We start from the raw sequence: 21604 nt of genomic DNA on the forward strand, positions 1-21604 counted from the left end.
GAGTAGTTAAATGTAAAAAAATAAAAAATTTGCTATTGGGCATATTTGTAAGCAAGGTTAGTGTATCAACATTAAAATACACTTACCTGATAGCTTGGCTTCTTTTGGTGGTTTGCACATTTTTTAATGTGTGTTTACTGCTCCATTAAACTAATTTCATTGCAAGTAGACAAGAATGTAAATTTTCATCCTCTGAACACTAATAGATGCCTAAAACCTGCTCTGTAAATGGTGGTCGCTCAAGAGATTTGTTCAGTAAACCTGAAAACCAAAATGACCCTTATGGTTCAAAGTACACAAAGTTTTTACTGTAAGTAACATACACCAAAATAACATGAAAATATGTATTTATTACCAACAAAGTAACATTTCCAACACAAAGTTTTAAACAATTATACACACATGTACATACACAATAGGACAAAATTACATTTTTCACATATTAAAGGTTCATACTGCAAAGAAAATAGACATATATCCAAAAGACAATCAGAAAGTATCAGGAAATGTTTCTTCTTACTTTGAATATGTAAAACATTTTAACAGACACTCTCCTTAGGCAAATCAGTGAAGATTTAGTCTTCAAAAAATGTCTGTCACCTTAAAGTTTTAAATATCACCTTATTCATCAAATTAAGCTCTTTAGTTGACTTTTCATAATTTGAATATAATTAAAAATCAACATCTTCACAAAACATGAAATTTTAAGTAGCTGAGACGATAATACGTTAGCCTTATTATTCCTTAAGATGTTAAAAGTGATACATAATTTATCCTTCAAGCTCAAAATTCAAGGTAAAACCAAATACTAACTTTGTTCAGTGCACAAATACACATGCTTACACACAAGGTATGAAATAACTGTTGGCAAATATAAACTGTAATGCATTTGGCCATTTTATTTTCAAATATGATTAACATTTATGCCCTTATTTTGAGTTTTTTCTTTTTTTAGTACCTGGAATTGAATTCAGGACCTTGTGTTTGCCTGGCAGATGCAAGCATATATTTTTACACTGAAGAGTTTATTCTGCAGAAACTGATGACTTGTGCTAATTTAGACAATAATCTCTATCACAGAACATAGTAATATTATAGTAGAGTATAAAGTTAACAATAGAAACTTTTGGTAATATCCATGTACTCAAATGTTACCAAGTTTTTCAAAGTTCATGTGACTTGTTCACCCTAGTGAAAATATTTTAAAAATATTTTCATACTTGATGCATTAGATTTAGTTTAAGAGAGAACTTTTAAAATTTTATTTATAAAGAAAAAAAAACTTTTTCAAAGAGAAAACTGCTTGAGAAAATTTAAACTCATAGATCATTATTTGTGAATATGAATATAAATTTCAATGGCTATATAAGAACATATAAAACTCAAACTGAATGCAATACTTCAATTTATGCAGCCTAACAAGTCAAAAATGTAATTTTGTTATTACCAGCAGAGCCAATCCAAATTCAAAGACATGTCCTTGCAACAGTCCATTTTCTTACAAGATTTATTTTTTAAAAGAATAAAATTTATTGGGCACTATTAATTAGTGTAACTCAGAGGTAAATCAGTGATTTTCTCACTTAATTGATTCAAGCTGAAAAAAAAAGTTTAAACTAGATTTTTCTAGGATAATGAATGGGTAGATCAACACTGTAAGGAATGACCTATTACCTTAATTCTGAAACATTACAGTTTTAAATCAATACATTTTCCTCTTACAAAGCACTGAAAAATTTCAAATACAAATTGTAGAAACCAGTATATGAAATCTTAAGAAAATCTTACTAAAAATAATTATAAAAATGTTTCTTTAGAAATTTAAGATGTAAAATACAACTGACTTAAAAAAAAAAACACACACACACACGTACTTTATAAGGTTATTCTTTAAAAAAAAAAAAACCCCTCGCCTCTGGATTTTATTCTGTCAATCTTTAGGCAGCATTTAGTATCATAGAGGCTACCATGTGACATTTCAAATAAGTCACACTATTGTTTTTCCAAGCATAATGCTTTCCTTTTCCAATACCAATACAATTACAGCATCGTTTCATAAATTACTTTCATGGGCCATAAAAATTCATTTCCTAGTGGAGATGTTTTTTTAATAGAAAAAAATGAATATATTTGTCATAAATTATTACTATACATTAGACATTTCCATAAAAATTTTAAAAAGTTAAATGTAACACTGGTGAAAAACTAGGTTTTAAGTTCTAGAGTCATCTTTATTCTTTGAAAGTAACTAAAATTACTTTGCAATTAAAGCTCAACCCTAGTTCCACCATACCTTTGATTTGTAACAATAAATACCTTCAATGTTGGGAGCCCAGGACTCAAAGACAGAGGACTAAAGACTCCAGTTCAACCAAGACTGAAGACCCACCAGATGACATTCCAGAGAAAGAGGTCTTTACAGTCTCTCGTTCATCAATCTTTGTATTTAAGAGCAGGTTTCAAAAAATAACCAATTTTCTAATTTAATAAATCTCTTTTAACTTTATTAAGCCATAGTTATTAACAGAATTTAATAACAACAATAAAAACTCTGAAAGGTTCTTCTATTTACTTTTATTGAGAAGGCTGAGTAAATGTAATACGGCGCCGCCGCCTTTGGAAAGCCTTTAAACTCCATCTATTTGACTCCAGCATATGAGGACCATTGTAGATAAACAACACTGTCATCTTTTCAGAATAAGGAAGGTTTTGCAGGAGCTGTAGGTATTAAAAAAACTGTCATGTAATTCTATATACTGAGTAGTTTTCCAATGTTCCACATACACAGCCAAAGATACCACCTTATTTTAATATTAAGCAAAGTAAACCTTATTAAGCTGGGATCATTACTTTCATTAGCATACCTAAAGCCTGGCCTAAAGAATAATCCTCATGCTTGGGGGTCCTCTATATTTCACATGACAATTGGTATTCTCACATAACTCCCTACATTTCCTAGGATTGATGTTTTTCCTTTTACCCATCAACACTTCTCATACAACTTCTATAGTTAAAGCACTGTGATAAATTGATAAGAGATATTTGGCTTATAAGACAAAGTGGTAAACAACAAAAGTATTTAGTAGATTTGGCTATTCCACTCAGCATCTGTTGAAATCAGTAATAATATCCAAAAGAAATTTGAATTTAGGATGGGCTCTCCAATAAAACCTTTTATGAAAACTCGCCAAAAAATAGAAAACCTGATTTTTAGAATTTTTAGAAATTAAGTAAAAATTTTCATGGAAAAGCACTATGTATTCTAATTTCAAAGTGCCAGACTGTAAACCTCTAAGGAAAAATAACTAAAATACAATGGACTGCCATGCTATTTTCTGCTAAAAGGAGCTATCAATAAGCACATCCTTCGGTATATGACCTTTTTAATTTACCTGCAGCAAAGATGTAACAAAAGAAAATTCCCTGTTGCAGTGGTCTCAGGTCAGTGCTGGCAAACCTACAGCACACATGCTGCAGTGGGCTGTTTGCATCACTGAATAGTTTACCATTACTTGTTTAGATCATTGAAATTTTTCTATAACAATTAACTGTTATTATCAATATTAATGTGTATGTAAAAGATACTGAGATATTTTTTATCTTTTCTGGATCAGGGGAGAAATGCTAAAAACAGAGGGGCAGTAAGTGAGAGGTCAGGCCTTTATGGGGACATGGAGAAGGAGCTGCAGAGTTTATACTTCTGTTATTTTTTAGTGCTAACAGAGGAATTTCTCTCTAAGAGTAATTTAAGCCAAGCATGGAAGAAATCTTGGTTCTAGAATATGAGATACCTCTTACATTTCTTCTTTAAATAATAAGACTTTTGATTAGGTATGTCACTGGAATTTATTCCTTATATAAATATTACTATAATCATCCCCCCCCCCTTTTACTGGGGATTGAACTTCGGACTTTGCGCTTGCCAGACAGGTACTTATATTGCTGAGCTGTCTCCCTGACCCCATTATTATAATCTTTTTTAACTGTGTTTTGTTTTTTTTTTTTTTTTTTTTTTTTTTTTTTTTTTTGGGGGGGGGGACTATTCCTGCTCATATTTACATACTAGGCCAAAATCTGCTTTATAATTAAGCCACAGACTCCTGAGTACATGGGCACTGTGAGGTTACTTGCTGCTTACCTTTGGTGTAATAAAGAAGTATTGAGATGTGTTTTCTTTACAGGCAGTGTTTACAACCATTTCAAATACTCTCCGTTCATTGATTGGGTCCATCCCCTAAATCATGATGATGGTAATGATTATATTTGTAATTCTTCAGGATACAATAAGATTCAAATAAAAAAATAATGACTGTACCTGATTAATTTCATCTACTACTCTAAAAGGACACCTATTAAGCTCTTGAAGTGCCATCAAGTACAGCATGGTAGAAACACTTCTTTCACCTCCACTTTGATGATGAGGAGTCAATTCATGCAACTGAGTACTGCTGCGGAATTTGACTCTAATTCGAATTCCGTACTTATCATAGTCTTCCTAATGAAAGATTTTAAAAGTTGCAAGATTAGTCTTCCTTGCTAATCATTTGAAAGTAAATTAATGTATCAACAGTAAGGTAAAGAACTTAAAATTCAAGAATGCCAATTTAAGAATAAAACAATAAAATATTATAGTTACTACCTAAAAATATTAAGAGCTTCCAAAGAACTATTATTTAAACAAAGGAATGATTCAGATTAAGTGACATTTTCCTTTCTTGATACTGTTTTCAACTTTATCAGGCTCTCCTGAGAAGTTTTAGAAATTACTAAGTGAGGAGACTTTCATGGAAAAGCACTACCTATTCTAATTCCAAAGTAGACTGTAAAACTCAGTGAAAACAACTAAAATACAGAGGAGTGGTATGCTATTTTCTGCTATGGAAGTAGTTGGGAATGTGACTACAGAGGGCTACAGAGTACTTCCCACTCCTTCAACTGGTTAAAAGAAATCAGTATGAATTTTCATATTATTTTAATTTTAATATGCCCTATCAATACAGTTTTTATATACACTATACCATACCAAAAAACAAAACACCATACTATTCACACAATACTTTGCAAAAATAAATCTGATGCAGTATACATGATCAATAAATATGTATTGCTGTAATAAGTGAATATTCTCTATATTTCGCCAGTTGAGTCTGTTCCAAGATTTACTGTTTTTATCCATATCATCATTTCAAGGTCACAGAGGCTGACATCTACTCTAAAAGTGTAGTATGGTCTGGGTGGGTCATGGAGGCGTGGCCCTGAGTACCACATCAGGTTGCCAGCCCCTTCCTCTTTGGCACTGTTCCGGGCCCCACTTCTCTGCTGCCATGAAAGGAGCAGCCCACTCTGTCATGCTCTTCTGCAATGATGTTTCCACCCTGCTGCCAGGACAGCACGGCCTGCATTCCCTGAAACTGAATCTCAACCTCTCCCCTTTTAAGTGTGGCTAATGGTTATTGTGTTCTGTTAGGGAAGCTGATTATACATTCAGGCTGTATACAAATGGAGCTAGTGAGCTATCAGTCACTCATCTCCATTCCAAGGGGGATGAGAAGGTGGTACAAGTCTAATGAAATCTCCCAGGTGATGTTTTTCTTCCTCTGGATAATTGTTCAGCAAGTAAGAAAAGATATAACTCTAGGGTAAATACATATACATGTACTTTTAGTTTGTAATTAGTATTATTTGCCAAAAAATATATTCCAAAATGCAGCTTTACCTCATTTTCTGTATGGAGATCAACTTCACCAGCACACTGCATGGAACTAAAAAAATTGCTGAATTTTTCATTAATCTTTTCTACTAGCTCTTTTAAGGGATTTAGCCACCGTTCTTTTACCTAAAAATAAAAGCAACATAAAAATATACTTTGAAAGAAGTATTATTAAATCCTGATATAAAACTCTACATAAGACAAAATTGTATCAACTATCAATCTGGTCATAAAAACCCATTTTTTTCTTTTAGAAGTATTACACCATTTTGTGTTACTCTACATGTCCATATCATTTATGGTACACCTATGACAAAAAAAGAGAAAAATTTGAAAATTACCTGTGAAATGTTTTCCCTGTACTTGTCTAGTTCTATTTTCTTTTCCTTTAGTTCCTCAGTTAACTGTTTTATTTCTTCTTCTCTTTTTGTGTATTCCTGAACCACCTGGTAGGAAAAGAAATATTTCTTTTAAGATAAATCTGCTAAATGATAAAATTAAATAAAAATTTTCATCAATTAAAATATCTGAAAATGTCAACTGTGTTGTACTGTTGGTATACAATTAATTTACGTTATTACATACTGAAAATGCCTTTTAATCTTGAAAAAATAGATACTGCAGTATTTCCAGTTAACCCAACTATTCTTTTTTATGAAGAAAAGGCACAGAACACTGTGTTCCTTAGGAAGAATCTATTTAAAATTCTAATAGATTCAGAATCTGGCATTTAAAGCACATTGTTCCTGCTGTCTAGCTTATTATTACCAAGAGCTCTAGTACAGAGTGGGAGGCAAGGACTGGAGGGAACTCTGTGTGTGTGTGTGTGTGTGTGTGTGTGTGTAGGGTAGAAGTGGCAGCAGCCACAGAATGGGAACAGAGAAAGAGGCATACTGTAGGATTCAGTCCTGTGAAGCAGGAAGCTCTTGATCTTTCTTCAGTTAATAAAGCATCAATTTCATCCAATGTGTTTGGAAGATCTTGGAAAGCCTAAAGAAAAAAACAGTCTATCATTAGAGACACTATAGTAAAAACAGTACCATTCAAATAGTTAAAAGGAAAATTATTTGCTAATTACTATCAATCAGCAGCATGCTAGCACACAAGGATTCAAAGGAATTATAAACATGGTCTTTTACTTCAAAGAGCTTAAATATACAAAGAGGATAAAATGTATACATCTGATAACACCTTACGGCAATGTATTGGTGTTGAGTATTAAAATAAGCAGTACAGGGCCGGGGAGATGGCTCAGTAGAATAAGCGCTTCCCTGGCAAGCACAAGGGCCTGAGTTCAATCCCTGGTTCCACAAAAAAACAAAACAAAACAAAAAATAATAATAAGCAGTACATACCTGATAGGCTATGGAACTTAGGAGAAAAGAACTATCAGTTCATGCTATAGGAAAGTTAAGAGAAATCTACGGCCCATCTCTGGGCCTTAAAGCAAATGGCTAGAAAAAAATCAAGTAAGAAGAGAGACTGAAGCGTGGAAAGAAAAGCACTGCATACCATGGGGGGTGAGGAGTTGTGTCCATTTGGAATGGTGGGTACTTGCTGAATTGGTAGAATGGGTCCAGAATATGTGGGGCATTGAAAGAGAGCAAGAAGTTAGAACTTTACACTGTACTTATGAAGAACTACAAAAGCATCCTAAGAATCCAATTACTTTGACAGGAGTTCATCATCCAACTGTCTTCTGAATCCATGCCACAAGGACAAATGAAAACACACATTTTGCTATAAGGTGAAGCAAGAGGTACAATATTTTGCTTAGCATGACCTGCCAAGTCCATCTACAAACACCTACAAAATGAATCTTGAAAGACATAAAAATGATTCCAGCATCCTGTATTCATCTAAATGTCTCAATCTCCTACTTTTTAAAATAACCTTGATAGGTCTGGGGAGAGAACTCAGTGGCATAAGTGGCCTGTGCAAGTACAAGGACACCATGCTGGCCACTGAAACAGTATGGTGGTACATGCCTGTAATCCTAGCACTGGGCAGGCTGAGACAGGAGGATCACTATGAGTCTGAGGCACGTAGTGAGACCCTGTACCAAATAAGTAAATTAAGGAAAAAAAGAAAAGAAAATAACCTTCACAATGCAGTTCAGGTTACTGTTATATACATCTGTTGAATCTCTGATTTTCCACTGAACTTCGAGCTCATGTATCTAACACTTAATCAACAACCTCACCTGACTCTTAAAATTTCATTTGCCTTCCCTTTAAGCAAACCTGTTTCTCTCCATCTTCTCCACCAAAGTAAACAGCAATACTACTCAAGGATCTTGATCTTTTACCCTTCACCTCAAATCCATAAATTCTGATGGCATTTTATTAAAAAAAGATAACTCTTATTAACTTCTCTCTCTGTAGTGCTATCAGTTAATCCAAACCACAATCATCTGTTCCCTTATGGAAATCAATATTATCCTCTAAATGGTCTCTTTTCTTCCATTCCTGAATCTCTATTCTCCACAGTGAAGTTAAGAGTGCTCCTTCAAAAATTAGACTTAGGAACATCACCTTTATGTTTAAAATCCGCCAATAGATTCCATCTCGAAAATCATATAACCCAAACTGTATGTTCCAGAAGGCCCTCTTCTGTTAGTTTGCATTTTAATTTTTATCCCCAGTAAGATTCCTTCTATTCTGACCATGACAAATACACTACCATCTCAGGGGCTTTGTATGAGCTGTTTTCTTTGCCTGGGATATTTTCCTTCCTATTTTCCACTTGACTAATTTTTCATTCAGGATTTGACTAATATAGTATCTTCTCAAAGGAGCTATTACTAACCAGATTCCCATATTTGTCACTCTCATGCCTTACCTTAGCTCAGTTGTTTAAGTGGCTGCTTCAACAAAGCAGTCAGGCTCAGGTTGCTGAGGGGTTGGATCCCCACAACTCAAGCCAGCCAAACCTGCCCTGAAGGCATTCGGAGAAAAAAAAAAAAAAAAAAACCCAGAACCTTCTACCTTATTTTTCTTAACATCTCTTGTTATCTGACAATATCTATCTGCTTCCTGCTTTTGTCTGCCCCACCCTTCAGATACGAATATATAGAAGTATGTCTGTCTTGTTCAGTATGTGTCATATAATAGCTAATTCATATAATAGATGTATTATTTTCCCATTTTGCTTCTTTTAAAGAGTACGAGTTAGCAAGGATATATCATGTTATTTCTTAAAGTAAGTATAATAGCTACTGTACGGGTTAATTTGTAAAAACAATGTATTTTGGAGAAGTCCTAGTACTTAGAAGCAGTAAACACTTGGATTAATTATATGAATTTCTACTGAATTCCTAATATGTATTAGGTCAAATCCATCCTCTGTGGTTTCTGTGTCCCCAATCCTTTGAGGATTTCCCAATTGTAACCTAAAAATCTGTTAGTCTTTTTTCAGTATTGTTTTTATCTTTTAGCCTTTGTTTTTCTAAATATCACCTCTATTTGTACAATGTTTCTATCAAGAACTATATTCCATATCTCCCAACTATAGCCTTTACAAATAGTTTAGAAGGAAAAGGCCCCTCTTACTGTCAGAATGAAATGTAACTCCTATGTCTTAACAATTTTAGTACTGAGCATAAGATTTACTGGTATCACATTTGAGTACAAAAAAGAACACAATTAATACATATTCAGCTTAAAAACGGGGAAATCTATTTTTTAATAATACAGCATGTTTCTCATGGCCTGTATAAGGCCCAAATTACTCTAGGATTAAACACATTGTGTTACAGCAACTGTGGCATTATATATTTTTATACTTACTGTCTGGTATTCCTGAGGAACAGCCTGCTGTGCACCCAGGTTACATACTTGCCTAGCTCTCTTCATAAGTTCCTTGCATTTCTGCAATAATTGTAGCCTGTTGTCATCCAATTCAATGAAATGTTGCTATTACAAGAAAAAAATTGAAATTTTGAATGTTACTGTTAAAGCAGAACACCACTTTATTAAACCACCATATGTCAATATATTACTTCAATATAATTACTGATGTTATTTGGTTATTATGATATAACCAAATCATTTCCACCATATCTCAAGATTGCTTTTATCAAAATTGTTAAATAACCTTTAAGATAACACTAACACACTACTAACCTGGCATTTCTCTAATATGGAAGACCTGCCTTGTTGTGAAAGTTTAGTTTATACTTAATTAACTATACCCTACTGAAATTAAAAAAAACAATACTTGAGATTCATATTGGAAAACTCAGCACTTCAGTGTAAAACTGCTTGACAGTTTTCCAAGTGTGCTTTATATGTACTAATCATCTTTTCATGGACCTATTCACTCTTTTAATTACTGAAAATTACGTAGTGCTAGTACTAAATTCTGCACTAAGCATAGGAAGGTGGATATGAAAAAAACACACAGAATCATTATCATAACAAATAGGTATTATTTTCTGCATATTTATGTGCTAGACCCTTGGCTAAGTGCTTCACAATTATTATACCTTTTATTTCTCACAACAGTGTACCACCAGTAACATCATTTCCATTTCTTATGCTGGGGGTGGGGAGAAAAGAATAAAAGTACTAAATAATTTGTCCAAGCTCACACAATTCATGTTCATGTCTCCTTAGGGTACATGATCACATCAATTAGAATATGATGCTTTTGCAAAGGGGGCAGACTGCACAGAGAAAGTAAGTGGGAGAAGGAGATACAGGAAAATCAAGAGTGGTAATGGACTATGACAACAGAGCAGTTTCAAAGAAGAGCACATTACTAAAGAAGCAGTAGCAGAAGGCAGTATGATTTAAACGGAAAGAAAGGCATATAGGCCTTAAAGAAATGTTTAGGGAAGAAGTAATTTAATATAGTTAAAATAGAGGATTTCTTTTCCCTTATCCCCAGCACTGGGGACTGAATCTAGGGCCTTCACAGTGAGCTACATCCCAGTCCTTTTTATTTTTAAGACAGGATCTTGTCAAGTTGCTACATTGCCCCAACTGGCCTCAAACTTACAATCTTGTCTCAATCCTCAAGAGTGTTGCGATTGTAGTTATGTACCACCATGGCTAGCCAGAGAAAAGGAATTTTAAGTATGAAAAAATCAGAGTTGGAAAGGGCCAGACTACAAAAGTTTCACATGAGGAGGAAATCTAATCTATTGAATGCCTGTTGTAGGCTAACCACTTTAACAACTACTATTCTGTATGTTATTTATACCCCATTACAGTCTTTTGAAACATGTCATCTCTCCTTTAAGATATGGCTGGTAGTTATTAAGAATCTTGCCCATGGCTACACAACTAGCAGTAAAAAGGCTTCTCAGAAAGACAATAGGTCTATCTTACGCTTTCCACTAAACTCAAAACTAGTCTTCATAAACAAACAAACAAACAAACAAACAAACAAAAAAACCCTTGCGGTAAGGAGTTGGTGCACTAGCCACACCCCAGATCTATTTGACTAGTATCTGAGGATGGGGCCTGTGCACTTGCATTATTAACAAGGTTTCAGATGTTTTTTATGCATAAAACTTTGACAGCCAATAAACTAAACCAAGACAATAGTTAGGAAAAGTGAAAGGACATATATTAGATTGAAATTATAAACAAGCCATTTTTGGGGGGAGGGGTGGCTCGGGCTGCCTGAAGGGCAGGGCTAGTAAGGCAGGTAGAGCTGGGGATCAAACTATGGTATCCTGCTCCTGACTGCCTTTGCATGAGCAGGTGCTTAAACAACTGAACTAAGGGCAGGCCCCCCAAGCAAGCCTTTATGCTAATCATTTAGTACTATGGCTTCCTTTAATGAACGCCTCAGTCCCAGACACAAAATCTTATACTGTTATCCCAAAGTGCTAATTTCAGGTAATACAATATTATTTTCTTTTAAACCTATTACACGTAGAATATGTTTTCTGTAAACTATTCAAGCAATACCTAACAGAAAGAAAGACATATAGGCCTTAAAGACATGTTTAAGGAACAAGTAATTTAATACAGGTAAAATAGAGGATTTCTTTTCGCTATCCCCAGCACTGGGGACTGAATATAAGGCCTTCAGTAACTGTACAGTTACAAAATGAAAATTTCTTACAAACATTAACAGTTCGGGGTACATAGTTTCAATTATTTTTTCCATGTTATTTATGTGCATTACTATGACTATTTTACTCATTAATATAAAATTAATTGGATTAGATCAATTCATTTTTCTTAGAGTTATTCACTTAATAATGTAACTATTTTTCCACACTCAGGAGATTTACAACTCACTTTTTGTATGTGAATGACCACATAGTATTTCTTAGAGTGAATATTCCTCAGTTTATGTAACCATTTCCTTATTATCTGACATTTAAGGTGCTTCCTATTTTTCACTGTTACAGACAATGCTCCACTTATCCTTTTAGACATGAGCATTAGTTCTTTACAACAGACTCTTTAGAATTGGAATTGCTGGACTGCAGCACAAGCATGCTAGGTTTCAGCTAACTACTATCAGACTGCCCTTCACAAAGACCCTATAAATGTTCCTTATAATTAAAAATACTTCTGCTTTAGGGCTGGACAGACAGCTCAGTGGATTAAAGTGTCTGCTTAGGCAGACACAGGGCCCAGGAACTGGATCCCTGGCCTGCTGTGCTGGTCCCGTGCCTGATGCATGCTGAGACAGTGATGGAGACTGGGCGTGGTGGTGAAAGTCTGTAACTCCAGAGCATGGGAGGCTGAAAACAGGAAGGATCACTACAAGTCTGATCTGTGTAGTGAGGCCTTGTACTAAATATATTAAAAAAAAACAAAAAAATTGCTTTAAATTTATTCAAATGATCAGATTATTCTTCAGTGTAAATGATCTCTCATTCCTTCAGATACTGAATTTTTAATTCTTTACTTTTAAATAGTTTCCCTTCCCTTAAAATTATTTTGTTCTTAGCTAGAGATCAATAGTGAAAGACTGACATACATGAAAGCTAGAAGACTTCAAAACCAGGCAACAACAAAAAAGCTGTTAATAGTACTGTAAATAGTCTTTTTGTCAGGATTTTTTTTTTTTTTAACCTAGCTCTGATCCACTTAAAAATTTTCAGTTCATTTCTAATACAGGCTTCAAGGTTTTCCGTAACAATTAGTAGGTAGTTGTTATTTTGTCACCAATATCATCTTTAAAATGTCCAGGGAAATTTATAGTAATGAATTCTCAAATCAGGAAAACACAATGAGATCAAACAACCAAGCTAATGTGAAGTATCAACCTTCTAGAAAAAGAACAAATCAAACCCAAAGCTTGTACAATGGAAGAAACTAAAGATCAGAGCTGAAATTAATACAATGGAGACTAAGAAAACAATATGAAGAACTAATGGAAAAGTTGATTTCTTAAAAGATTAAATAAAACTGATAAATCCTTAGTCAACCTTACCATAAAAAAAAGACTTAAATTAATGTTATTAGGAATGAAAGGTATAACATCACAACAGAGCCTGTAGAACACCAGATGATCTTATTTCAAGGACCTGTTCCTAATAAGATGGAAAACACAGAGGAAATGGACAGATTCTTAGATACACATGAACTGCCAATACCAAATCAAGATACACAAGTTCTAAAATTCAAACTGTAATTAAAAAATTAGCAACAAAGAAAAGCCCAGGTCCTGATAGTCACTACTGAATTTTACAAGAAATTCAGAGAAGACCCAATGCCACTATTGCTGAAGCTCTTTAATCAAATTGAAAGGGAAGTAATATTCTAAAATCATTTCTGGAAGCAATTATTACCTTGATAATAAACCAGAGAAGGACCCAATCAAAAAAGAAAGCCACAGTTCAATCTTTTTAATGAACATAGACAAGAAATTCCTCAATAATATACTGGCAAACAGAATACAGCGAATTATCAAAAAGGTATATACTGGGGCTGGGGAGATGGCTCAGTAGAATAAGCGCCTGCCTAGCAAGTGCAAGGTCCTACGTTCAATCCCTACGTTCAATATATATATATATAAATAATCTATGTAGGATTCCATCACAGGGATACAGAGGTGGTTCAACATACACAAGTCAATAAATGTAATATACCATACCAACAAAACCAAGGACAAAAATCAACGATCATCTCAACAGATGCAGAAAAAGCATTTAACAAAGTCCAATACCCATTCATGATAAAAAAAAAAAAGCTGATAGACAATTGGAATAGATGGTCTTTTATCTCAATCTGATAAAAGCCATCTATGACAAACCAACAGTGATATCATAATACAGGACAAAAACTGAAAGCTTTCACTCTAAAATCAGGAACAAGACAAGGATGTGCACTATCACCACTCCTATTCAATATAGTTCTGAAAATACCAGCGAGAGCAATTAGACAAGAGAAAGAAATGCAAGGAATAAGGCTAGGAAAGGCAGAAGTTAAATTATCATTTGCAGATGACATGATACTCTACGTAGAAGATCCCACATACTCCACCAAGACTTCTAGATTTAATAAACAAATTAAGTAGTGTAGGTACATACAATGCCAACACTAAAAAATAAATAGCATTCCTGTACACAAATGACAAATGCACTGAGAAAAATTAGGGGAACAACACTTAACACAATAGTATGGGAAAAAATGAAATACTTAGGAATTAATCTAGAAGTTCTATACACTGAAAATTATAGTACTCTAAACAAAGAGATCAATGAGGACATCAGAAAATAAAAAGATATCACTCGCTCATGTTTAGAAGAACCAACATTGTGAAAATGGCCATACTCCCAAAATTGTTAAATAGAGTTAATGTCATCACAAATCAAAATACATTAGCATACTCACAGAACTAGGGAAAACATTCCTAAAATTCATTTGGAGTCTTAAGAGACCTAGAATAGCAAAACAATTCTAGGCAAAAAAAGAGCTATTGTGATAGAAATAGCACGGCACTGGCAAAAAAGTCTATCTGAGCAAAGGGGTAGAGATCAGAAGATGCAGATACAAATCCAACACACTCAGCCCCCTATCTTTTACAAAGGAACCAAACACATTCATTAGAAGAAAAGTATCCACTTTCTTTAATAACAGACACTAGAAAAACTGGCTTTCCACCTACCAAAACTCAAAGTAGATCCATGTCTCTCATCAAGCACTAAACTAAAATCAAGGAAAGATTTTTTGTTTTGTTTTTTTGGTGGAACCAGGGATTGAACTCAGGCCCTTGCACTTGCCAGGGAAGCGCTTACTCTACTGAGCCATCTCCCCGGCCACTAAACTAAAATCAAATGGATCTAAAACCTAAGTATTAAAACAGAAATAATAACAGGGCCAGCCAAACAGCTCAGCGGATTAAAGTGCCTGTTTAGGCAGAGCACAGCGGCTAGGTTCCCAGATTTAATCTGGCTCACAGTGCCGGCCCCACCTCCAGGATTTGCTGAGAAGGCGATTTGAGACTGGGCGTGGTGGTGTGCGCCTGTAATCCCAGCTCTTGGGAGGCTGAATACAGGCACATCACCCCAAGTCTGACCATGTAGTGAGGTCCTGTAGACCCTGTACTCAAACAAACATTAAATCTGTTGGAAGACAAAATAGGTACAACTTGGGTATTTTTTTTACATACCAGGAACCAAACTCAGGATATCATGCTTGCCAGGCAGGTACTATATACCACTAATTTACATCCTTGGTCTAGAATAGGTAGGACTCTTGAAGATACAAGCAAAGACTCATAAAGCCTGATCACATAGAAAATACTACAAAGAAACAACTGGGATCTCATCCTATCAGAAAGCTTTTGTACAGTAAAACAAATCACCAAGAGAGTAAAAAGACAATCCATAGAGTAGGAAAAAGTTTTAGCCAGCTGTTCCTCATACAAAGGACCAGAATTTTTAAAAATGATACCTCCCCCTCCCCAGGTTTAAAGACCCAGAAATGGATGTCTGAGATCAATACACACTTCTTACATGATATTCAAACGCCAAATAAATGTATGAAAAAATGTTCAACATCACTGGTCATTTAAGAGATGCAAATTTAAACAATGCTGAGATTTTATCTCCTTCCAGGAAGAATGGTTATTATCAAGAAATCAACCAATAATAAATGGAAGGGGCCCAGGGAAAAATGGAACCCCTTGTCACTGTTGGTAGGATGTAGACTAGTGCAACCATTGTGGAAATTAGTATGGAGAGCCTCAAAAAACGATTAGAAGTTCTATTTGACCCAGTTATTCTTCTTGGTTATCTTCCTGGAAGAATTAAAAACATCACACCACAGCAATATATGCACACTCAAATTTACAACAGCACAGTTTGTAATAGCTAAATCTTGGAAACAAATATCCATCAACTGATGAATGGAGAAAAAAAAGATACACCTTATTATTCACACAATCAAGTACTACTCAGCTGTAAAAAAAGGATGGACTTGAAGTATTTCCAGGTAAATGGATGTACCATGAGACCATACTCTTAAGTAAAATAAATCAAACACACATGTGTAAATATTGCATTGTCTCCCTGGTGTGAGAAACTGAGAGTAAATAAGGACCAACATGTATAAAAGATATTGTGAAATAGAAAGAAATGGTTTAAAAGGAAAAAAGGAACTTGGAAGAAAGGAAGGCAAAAAAAAAAAAAAAAAAAAAAAAAAAAAAAAGAAAGATAAAATGGAAACAAAGCTTTGGAAATAAGGAGGGGGAAAAGGAGTAAGTGGAATGGGCCGAGGAAAAAGGATTCAAGATATAACATATATAGGTAACAAATTCCCCGTGATGAATATGATTATTATGTGTATCTAAATTGTACCAATAAATTTAATAAAAATATTTTTTTCTCTATTAACTAAGACCACAAGGGAAATATCAGGACTATACACACACACACACACACACACACACACACACACACACACACACATATTGGGGGTGGGGAGATAGCTCAGTGATCTAAGCTCTGCCTGGCAAGCACAAGGACCCAGGTTTGAACCCCAGTACCGCATGCTGTGCAGTGCCAGACACCAGAACTGGGCATGCTGGCACCCGCCTATAATCCCAGTGCTGGGGAGGCTGAGACAGGAGGGATACTATGAGCCCGAGCTGCAGAGTAAGACCCTATACCAAATAAATAGATAAATAAATAAATAAATAAATATTTATATCGAATTCTTTATTTTTTATTTTATGTAAGGTAAAACACAAGGGCAAAATTCAATGGACTGAACTCAACATGTGGCAGATAGAAATACTGGAGCAATGAAGGAAGAGAAAGCTCTGTTTTACTGGTTGAGGAAGAAGAAAAAGAGAAAAACTATCCTATCAGATGATGATGAAACACACACAGAAAGTGGGCTTCTAAGCCATCCTAAACTAGTTCATACCTGCTCTAAATGAACAGTATTCACATTACCAGTATAGTGTGATTGTTAAGGTCATGATTTGAATTTTTAAGTATAATTTGTATTTTGCAAAGTTACTTTTATGCCTTTTTTTTTTTCCTCCAGTAATAACCCAATTTGAAGAAAGCCAATGATCAGGATCTTGCTTCCATCCCACCTTGTATATACACTATTACTTTTTCTACATAACAGGGATTTATACCTTATTTCTTTTCAAAAATGAGTTTATTCAAGTATTTCTATTCTGGCCAGGCATAAAAGTACGCACCTATAAACTTACTTACTCAGGGTGGGGAGCTAAGGCAGGAGAAGGACAAGTTGGAGGCTAGCTTGTACAACTTACGAAAATCTTGCCTCAAAGTGAAGAAAAAGGCTAGAGATGTAACTCAGTGGTATAGCATCCCTGGTTCATTCCCAGTACTGTTTGTAACCTCTTCAAAGGTGGCCCTCATTAGGACAAAGTTTCTAATCTATATCTATGTATTATATGCAATTTATTAGTGAGTCTTCTATTCAGATACTCATACTGTGTCTAATTCTACGCCACTCTTTTCTTTTGAAAATAATTACATTTAAAGACAAACTCCAACTATTAAGTAGAAAGAAATGAAGGGACAATACTTCTGCATAGACAGAATGTGTGGAGCTGAAATGCTTTAAGATCATCTAAAGTTTTAAACATTCAAAAGTGCTCTTCTTCAGGCTCTTTTTTCCTAGATAGCAGGGTGATGTAATGGGAAAAGCATGGAGCCACAGACATAGTTTTGGATCTTTTTTCACCACTTATCAGGTGCTAACTTCTGTGTATCTGAATGTCTTCATTATAAAACTGGATTGATACCTTATGTTTCTTTTTTTTTTTTTTTTTTTTTTTTTGGTGGAACCAGGGATTGAATTCAGACCCTTGTGCTTGCCAGGGAAGCACTATTCCACTGAGCCATCTCCCCAGCCCTGATACCTTATGTTTCTGATGGGATATTTTTAGCAACTTATATAAAAGTTGCCTGATATAGTTCCTGATATCTACTATGTGCTGGGTTAAAAGTTAATTCTGGTTAATTTTACTTGACTCCAAGTCAACTTCCTTTGCTCCATGGTGTTGTATTTAGTGGCAAGGGTCAATATACTCAGTCAAATGTAAAATAAGGCACAACTGGATAGAAACAAAACATTCCTTCTGACTTTTTCTGCCTTCTGTTCTTCTGTATTTGCTAAATTGAAGCATTAGGATATTACAGCATTAAAAACAATTATCACTGAATTATTTGAAGCTTTGGATTTTGAAAGACAAAACTGGATTTAATGGTTTGCTTCTGTTTGGTATCATGTGTCTAATAATATCTTTAATTGTGAAACACTCTTAAGTACATATTTGTGACTTATCACCATCTCTTTACATAGTTCCTGTTTCTTGTTTTTCTTAAACCACAAATTTGCTAAGTGTTTTTTGTGGGGGGTAGGAAGAAAGAAATAATACATAATATAATGCTATAGTTACACTAATAAAAAGGTTTTATGCACATTTGCATTTGGATTCTAGTTTTCCACAGTTAATAGAGACTAGAGTGTCAAGGCTATAGCTAAGCACCAGACTGCCTGCCTGGCAAGCACAAGGTCCTGAGGTTGACTCCTGGTACCAAAGAATCCTGAAACACAAGAAGAGACTACAAAGATACGATTAAGGTGCAAGAACAAAAGAACAAAATTTACACAATACCTCCATTAACATCTCAGAAAAGGCTACATCTCCCAAGCAATGAGTAAATAGTAATCCTTTTTTGAAAAGCAATTTTTTTTTTCAGACAAGGTCTTGTTATGTAAGTAGGTCTTCAACTCACAACCTTCCTAACTCAACCTCCCAACAGCTGGGATCAGAGGCATGTTCTTCCTCATTCTGTTGTGAAATTCTTCTTTGAAAAAGTTCAGTGTCATGGAAGTTACACAGAAAAACATTAACATTAAACAGAAAAAAGCTTTTCTAAGAAGGCCCTCTTGTGGAAGAAGAAAGAATTATTCACAGAATTTGTCAGTAACTTTACTGTTAATTAGGGTCAAAATAAAAACCTATAGGTAGAAATAGAATCACATTCTAGGTAGCATGAAATTTTATTGAAACAAAGTTCCTAAATTTTCAATATAGAACAATCATCTAATTTCATTCCAATTTAACTGATTTCAAATTAAAATAACATTTAAGTTTTAGTTACCTGAATACATATTTTAAAATATTACAAAATAATCACTTTTTTAAAAATTCTAACTTCAAAATTCAATGCCAACATAGAAAACAGAGGTCTTTAACTGACTTTTTATACAGATTATACATTTCAAGCAATATAACTATAAAAAACAAAGTAACAGCAGTTTGAATATGCTTAATCTGAAAACCTGAAATCCCAAACTGGAACTTTCTGAGCATTGAATACTGAAAGTGCCAAATTCCAGACATCACCTCATAAGTCAAAACACAAGTGTACATACAAAACACACTGTATAAAATTACCTTTAGGTTATGTGTATGAGGTATAGGCAAAACAAAAATACATTTTGTGTTTAGACTTGGATCTCATCCCCTTCATATCTAATTTGCATGACCAAATATTTCAAATCCTTTGTCACTAGGCATTTTGCATACTTTTGTATGAATAGAATCATATAGTTTATAATCTTTCTTTGGTCTGGGTGCTTTCATTAAGCATAACTGAAATCCATTCATGCTGTAACCTCATTCAGTTACCTCAATTCTTTTTGTGGCAGAGTAATACTCCAAGTATGTGGATATACAATTTGTTGGCTTTCCTTGCGGCCCTCCTTTTTCTCTAATTTTGGTCTGCAAACTTAGGTTGTTAACCATCCAGAAGACAAGCTTATTGTTATTACCATAAAACCTAGGCTGTTAAGATTAACCTCACCATCTGTTGGAATATCAAACGTCTTAGGCATAACATAGAACAGGTATTTTTCATCAAGTATTGATATGTTGAACTTTAAGTCCCTACAGAATATGATGAAAAAAAATTTTTAAAAATATAATTTTTGAAATAGGCATACAGAATTATATAATTCTTATGTTTACACATAAGTCCAGAAATCTAACCATATACAACCTTGTAGCAGGAAAGTCCCGCAACATTTCTTTTCCTATACTATAATGTCATGTAACTCAGTAGTGTCCCAAATTTTCTGATCAAGGAGATTATGGGGCCAAAGAGGAAAGTGATCGATGATGTAGAGTGTGCCTAAGGAGAGTCACATGGAGAAAAAAAGATTCTCTCAGGCTTTCACAGAGAGCACATTGGCCAAGCAATGGCTGTGATTCATCCACATAGCTGATGCTGACAAAGGATCTACAATCTGAGATACAAGATCTCAGGATAAGTCCTGAGGGGATTTCACTGACCTTATCAGATCCAAAAGCTACAACTCTTGTTGCATAGGTCTTGCTTTATCTTGGTCTTAACCATCCAGCAGAAAAGTATAAAAACAAAGTATAAGAAGTAAAGCCATGCTGTTTTGTTGCACTGTAGGGGACTCAGGTCAACAATTTCTGACATTGCCAGTCAAGAGGAAAACCCAATACTATTATGGACTACTGGACTCTTTTAGAATATTTTGCTGAGTTTACACACCTATAATATTCAAATAATGGAACTAAACAACAAAGGGGATACAGATGAATGTCCATTTTGTATCTGTGTATTCAAAATGGTTAGGATAGATATATAGTTACATTCTCTTAATGAATAGAGGGATTTATTCTAATAGTGTTTGTAAACAGGATATCATGTCTGCATCTTGTACAACAAATAACCCCTAGGAAGACAGTATGCAGTGTGTTGATTATTGAAACTGTCCTACCAATTTGATTTGAAACTGTCTCATTGCTGTTTCTCAATAAAATTATGGAAAAAATAAAATAAAATCCTGTTCTACAAAAAAAAAAAAAAAATGTTTGTCTGGTGCAGGGTCTCACTAAGCATCAAGGATTTGTGGTGATCCTCCTGTCTCAGCCTCCCCAGCGCTGAGATTACAGATGTGTGCCACCACACCTGGTTTTAGTGGCCTGCACAGCATGCCCTGGGGTTCTGGGGCAGGCACTGCATGCAGTACTGGAGATCGAACTCAGCTCTTTACATTTACCAGGCAGGTGCTTAGAGGGCTGAGCTATATCCCCAGAACCAGCCTTCAGCTGTTTTCATTCTAACATCCCTACAATTTGGAGTAGATCTGTTAATTTCTCCTAAAAATTTTGCTGAGAATTTCACGACTCTAAAAACTTGAAGGAACACTGACATTTTAACAAATCCTAAATCTTTGATCCATAAACACAATCCATTTTTTATTTCTCTTAAATTTTCTGATGGTTTCAAAGTTTATTTTAAAAAGTAAATGATTGGGGCTGGTGAGATGGCTCAGTGGTCTAAAGCACCTACTCAGAACAAGCTTAGCAAAGCACAAGGACCACGGTTCAATCCCCCAGCACCACATGCCAGCCAGCCCCAACCCTGGTGGGCTGAGCTGGCCACACACA

The 21604-nt window shown here is 34.7% G+C and overlaps 1 protein-coding gene across 2 annotated transcripts in view; it reads right to left on the reverse strand.

The window, feature by feature from the left end:
* Window positions 1–350: 350 nt before the first annotated feature.
* Smc5 (structural maintenance of chromosomes 5) overlaps window positions 351–21604 on the reverse strand; it is a 111735-nt gene continuing 90481 nt past the window's right edge. The window contains exons 18-25 of one of the 2 annotated variants that reach the window (XM_004637163.2): window positions 9499–9624; window positions 7223–7267; window positions 6605–6700; window positions 6052–6156; window positions 5717–5836; window positions 4316–4495; window positions 4139–4234; window positions 2490–2718 (exon numbers count right to left, since the gene is read on the reverse strand). In XM_004637163.2, coding sequence (XP_004637220.2) covers window positions 2575–2718; window positions 4139–4234; window positions 4316–4495; window positions 5717–5836; window positions 6052–6156; window positions 6605–6700; window positions 7223–7267; window positions 9499–9624 — 912 coding nt within the window. In that variant the 3' untranslated portion in view covers window positions 2490–2574. Of the gene's footprint in view, window positions 2719–4138; window positions 4235–4315; window positions 4496–5716; window positions 5837–6051; window positions 6157–6604; window positions 6701–7222; window positions 7268–9498; window positions 9625–21604 lie in introns of both variants that reach the window. The other variant, XM_023721918.1, reaches the window with a different exon arrangement.

This window comes from Octodon degus, unplaced genomic scaffold, assembly GCF_000260255.1.
Source record: "Octodon degus isolate 3935 unplaced genomic scaffold, OctDeg1.0 scaffold00087, whole genome shotgun sequence".
In the NCBI taxonomy this organism is placed as follows: Eukaryota; Metazoa; Chordata; class Mammalia; order Rodentia; family Octodontidae; genus Octodon; species Octodon degus.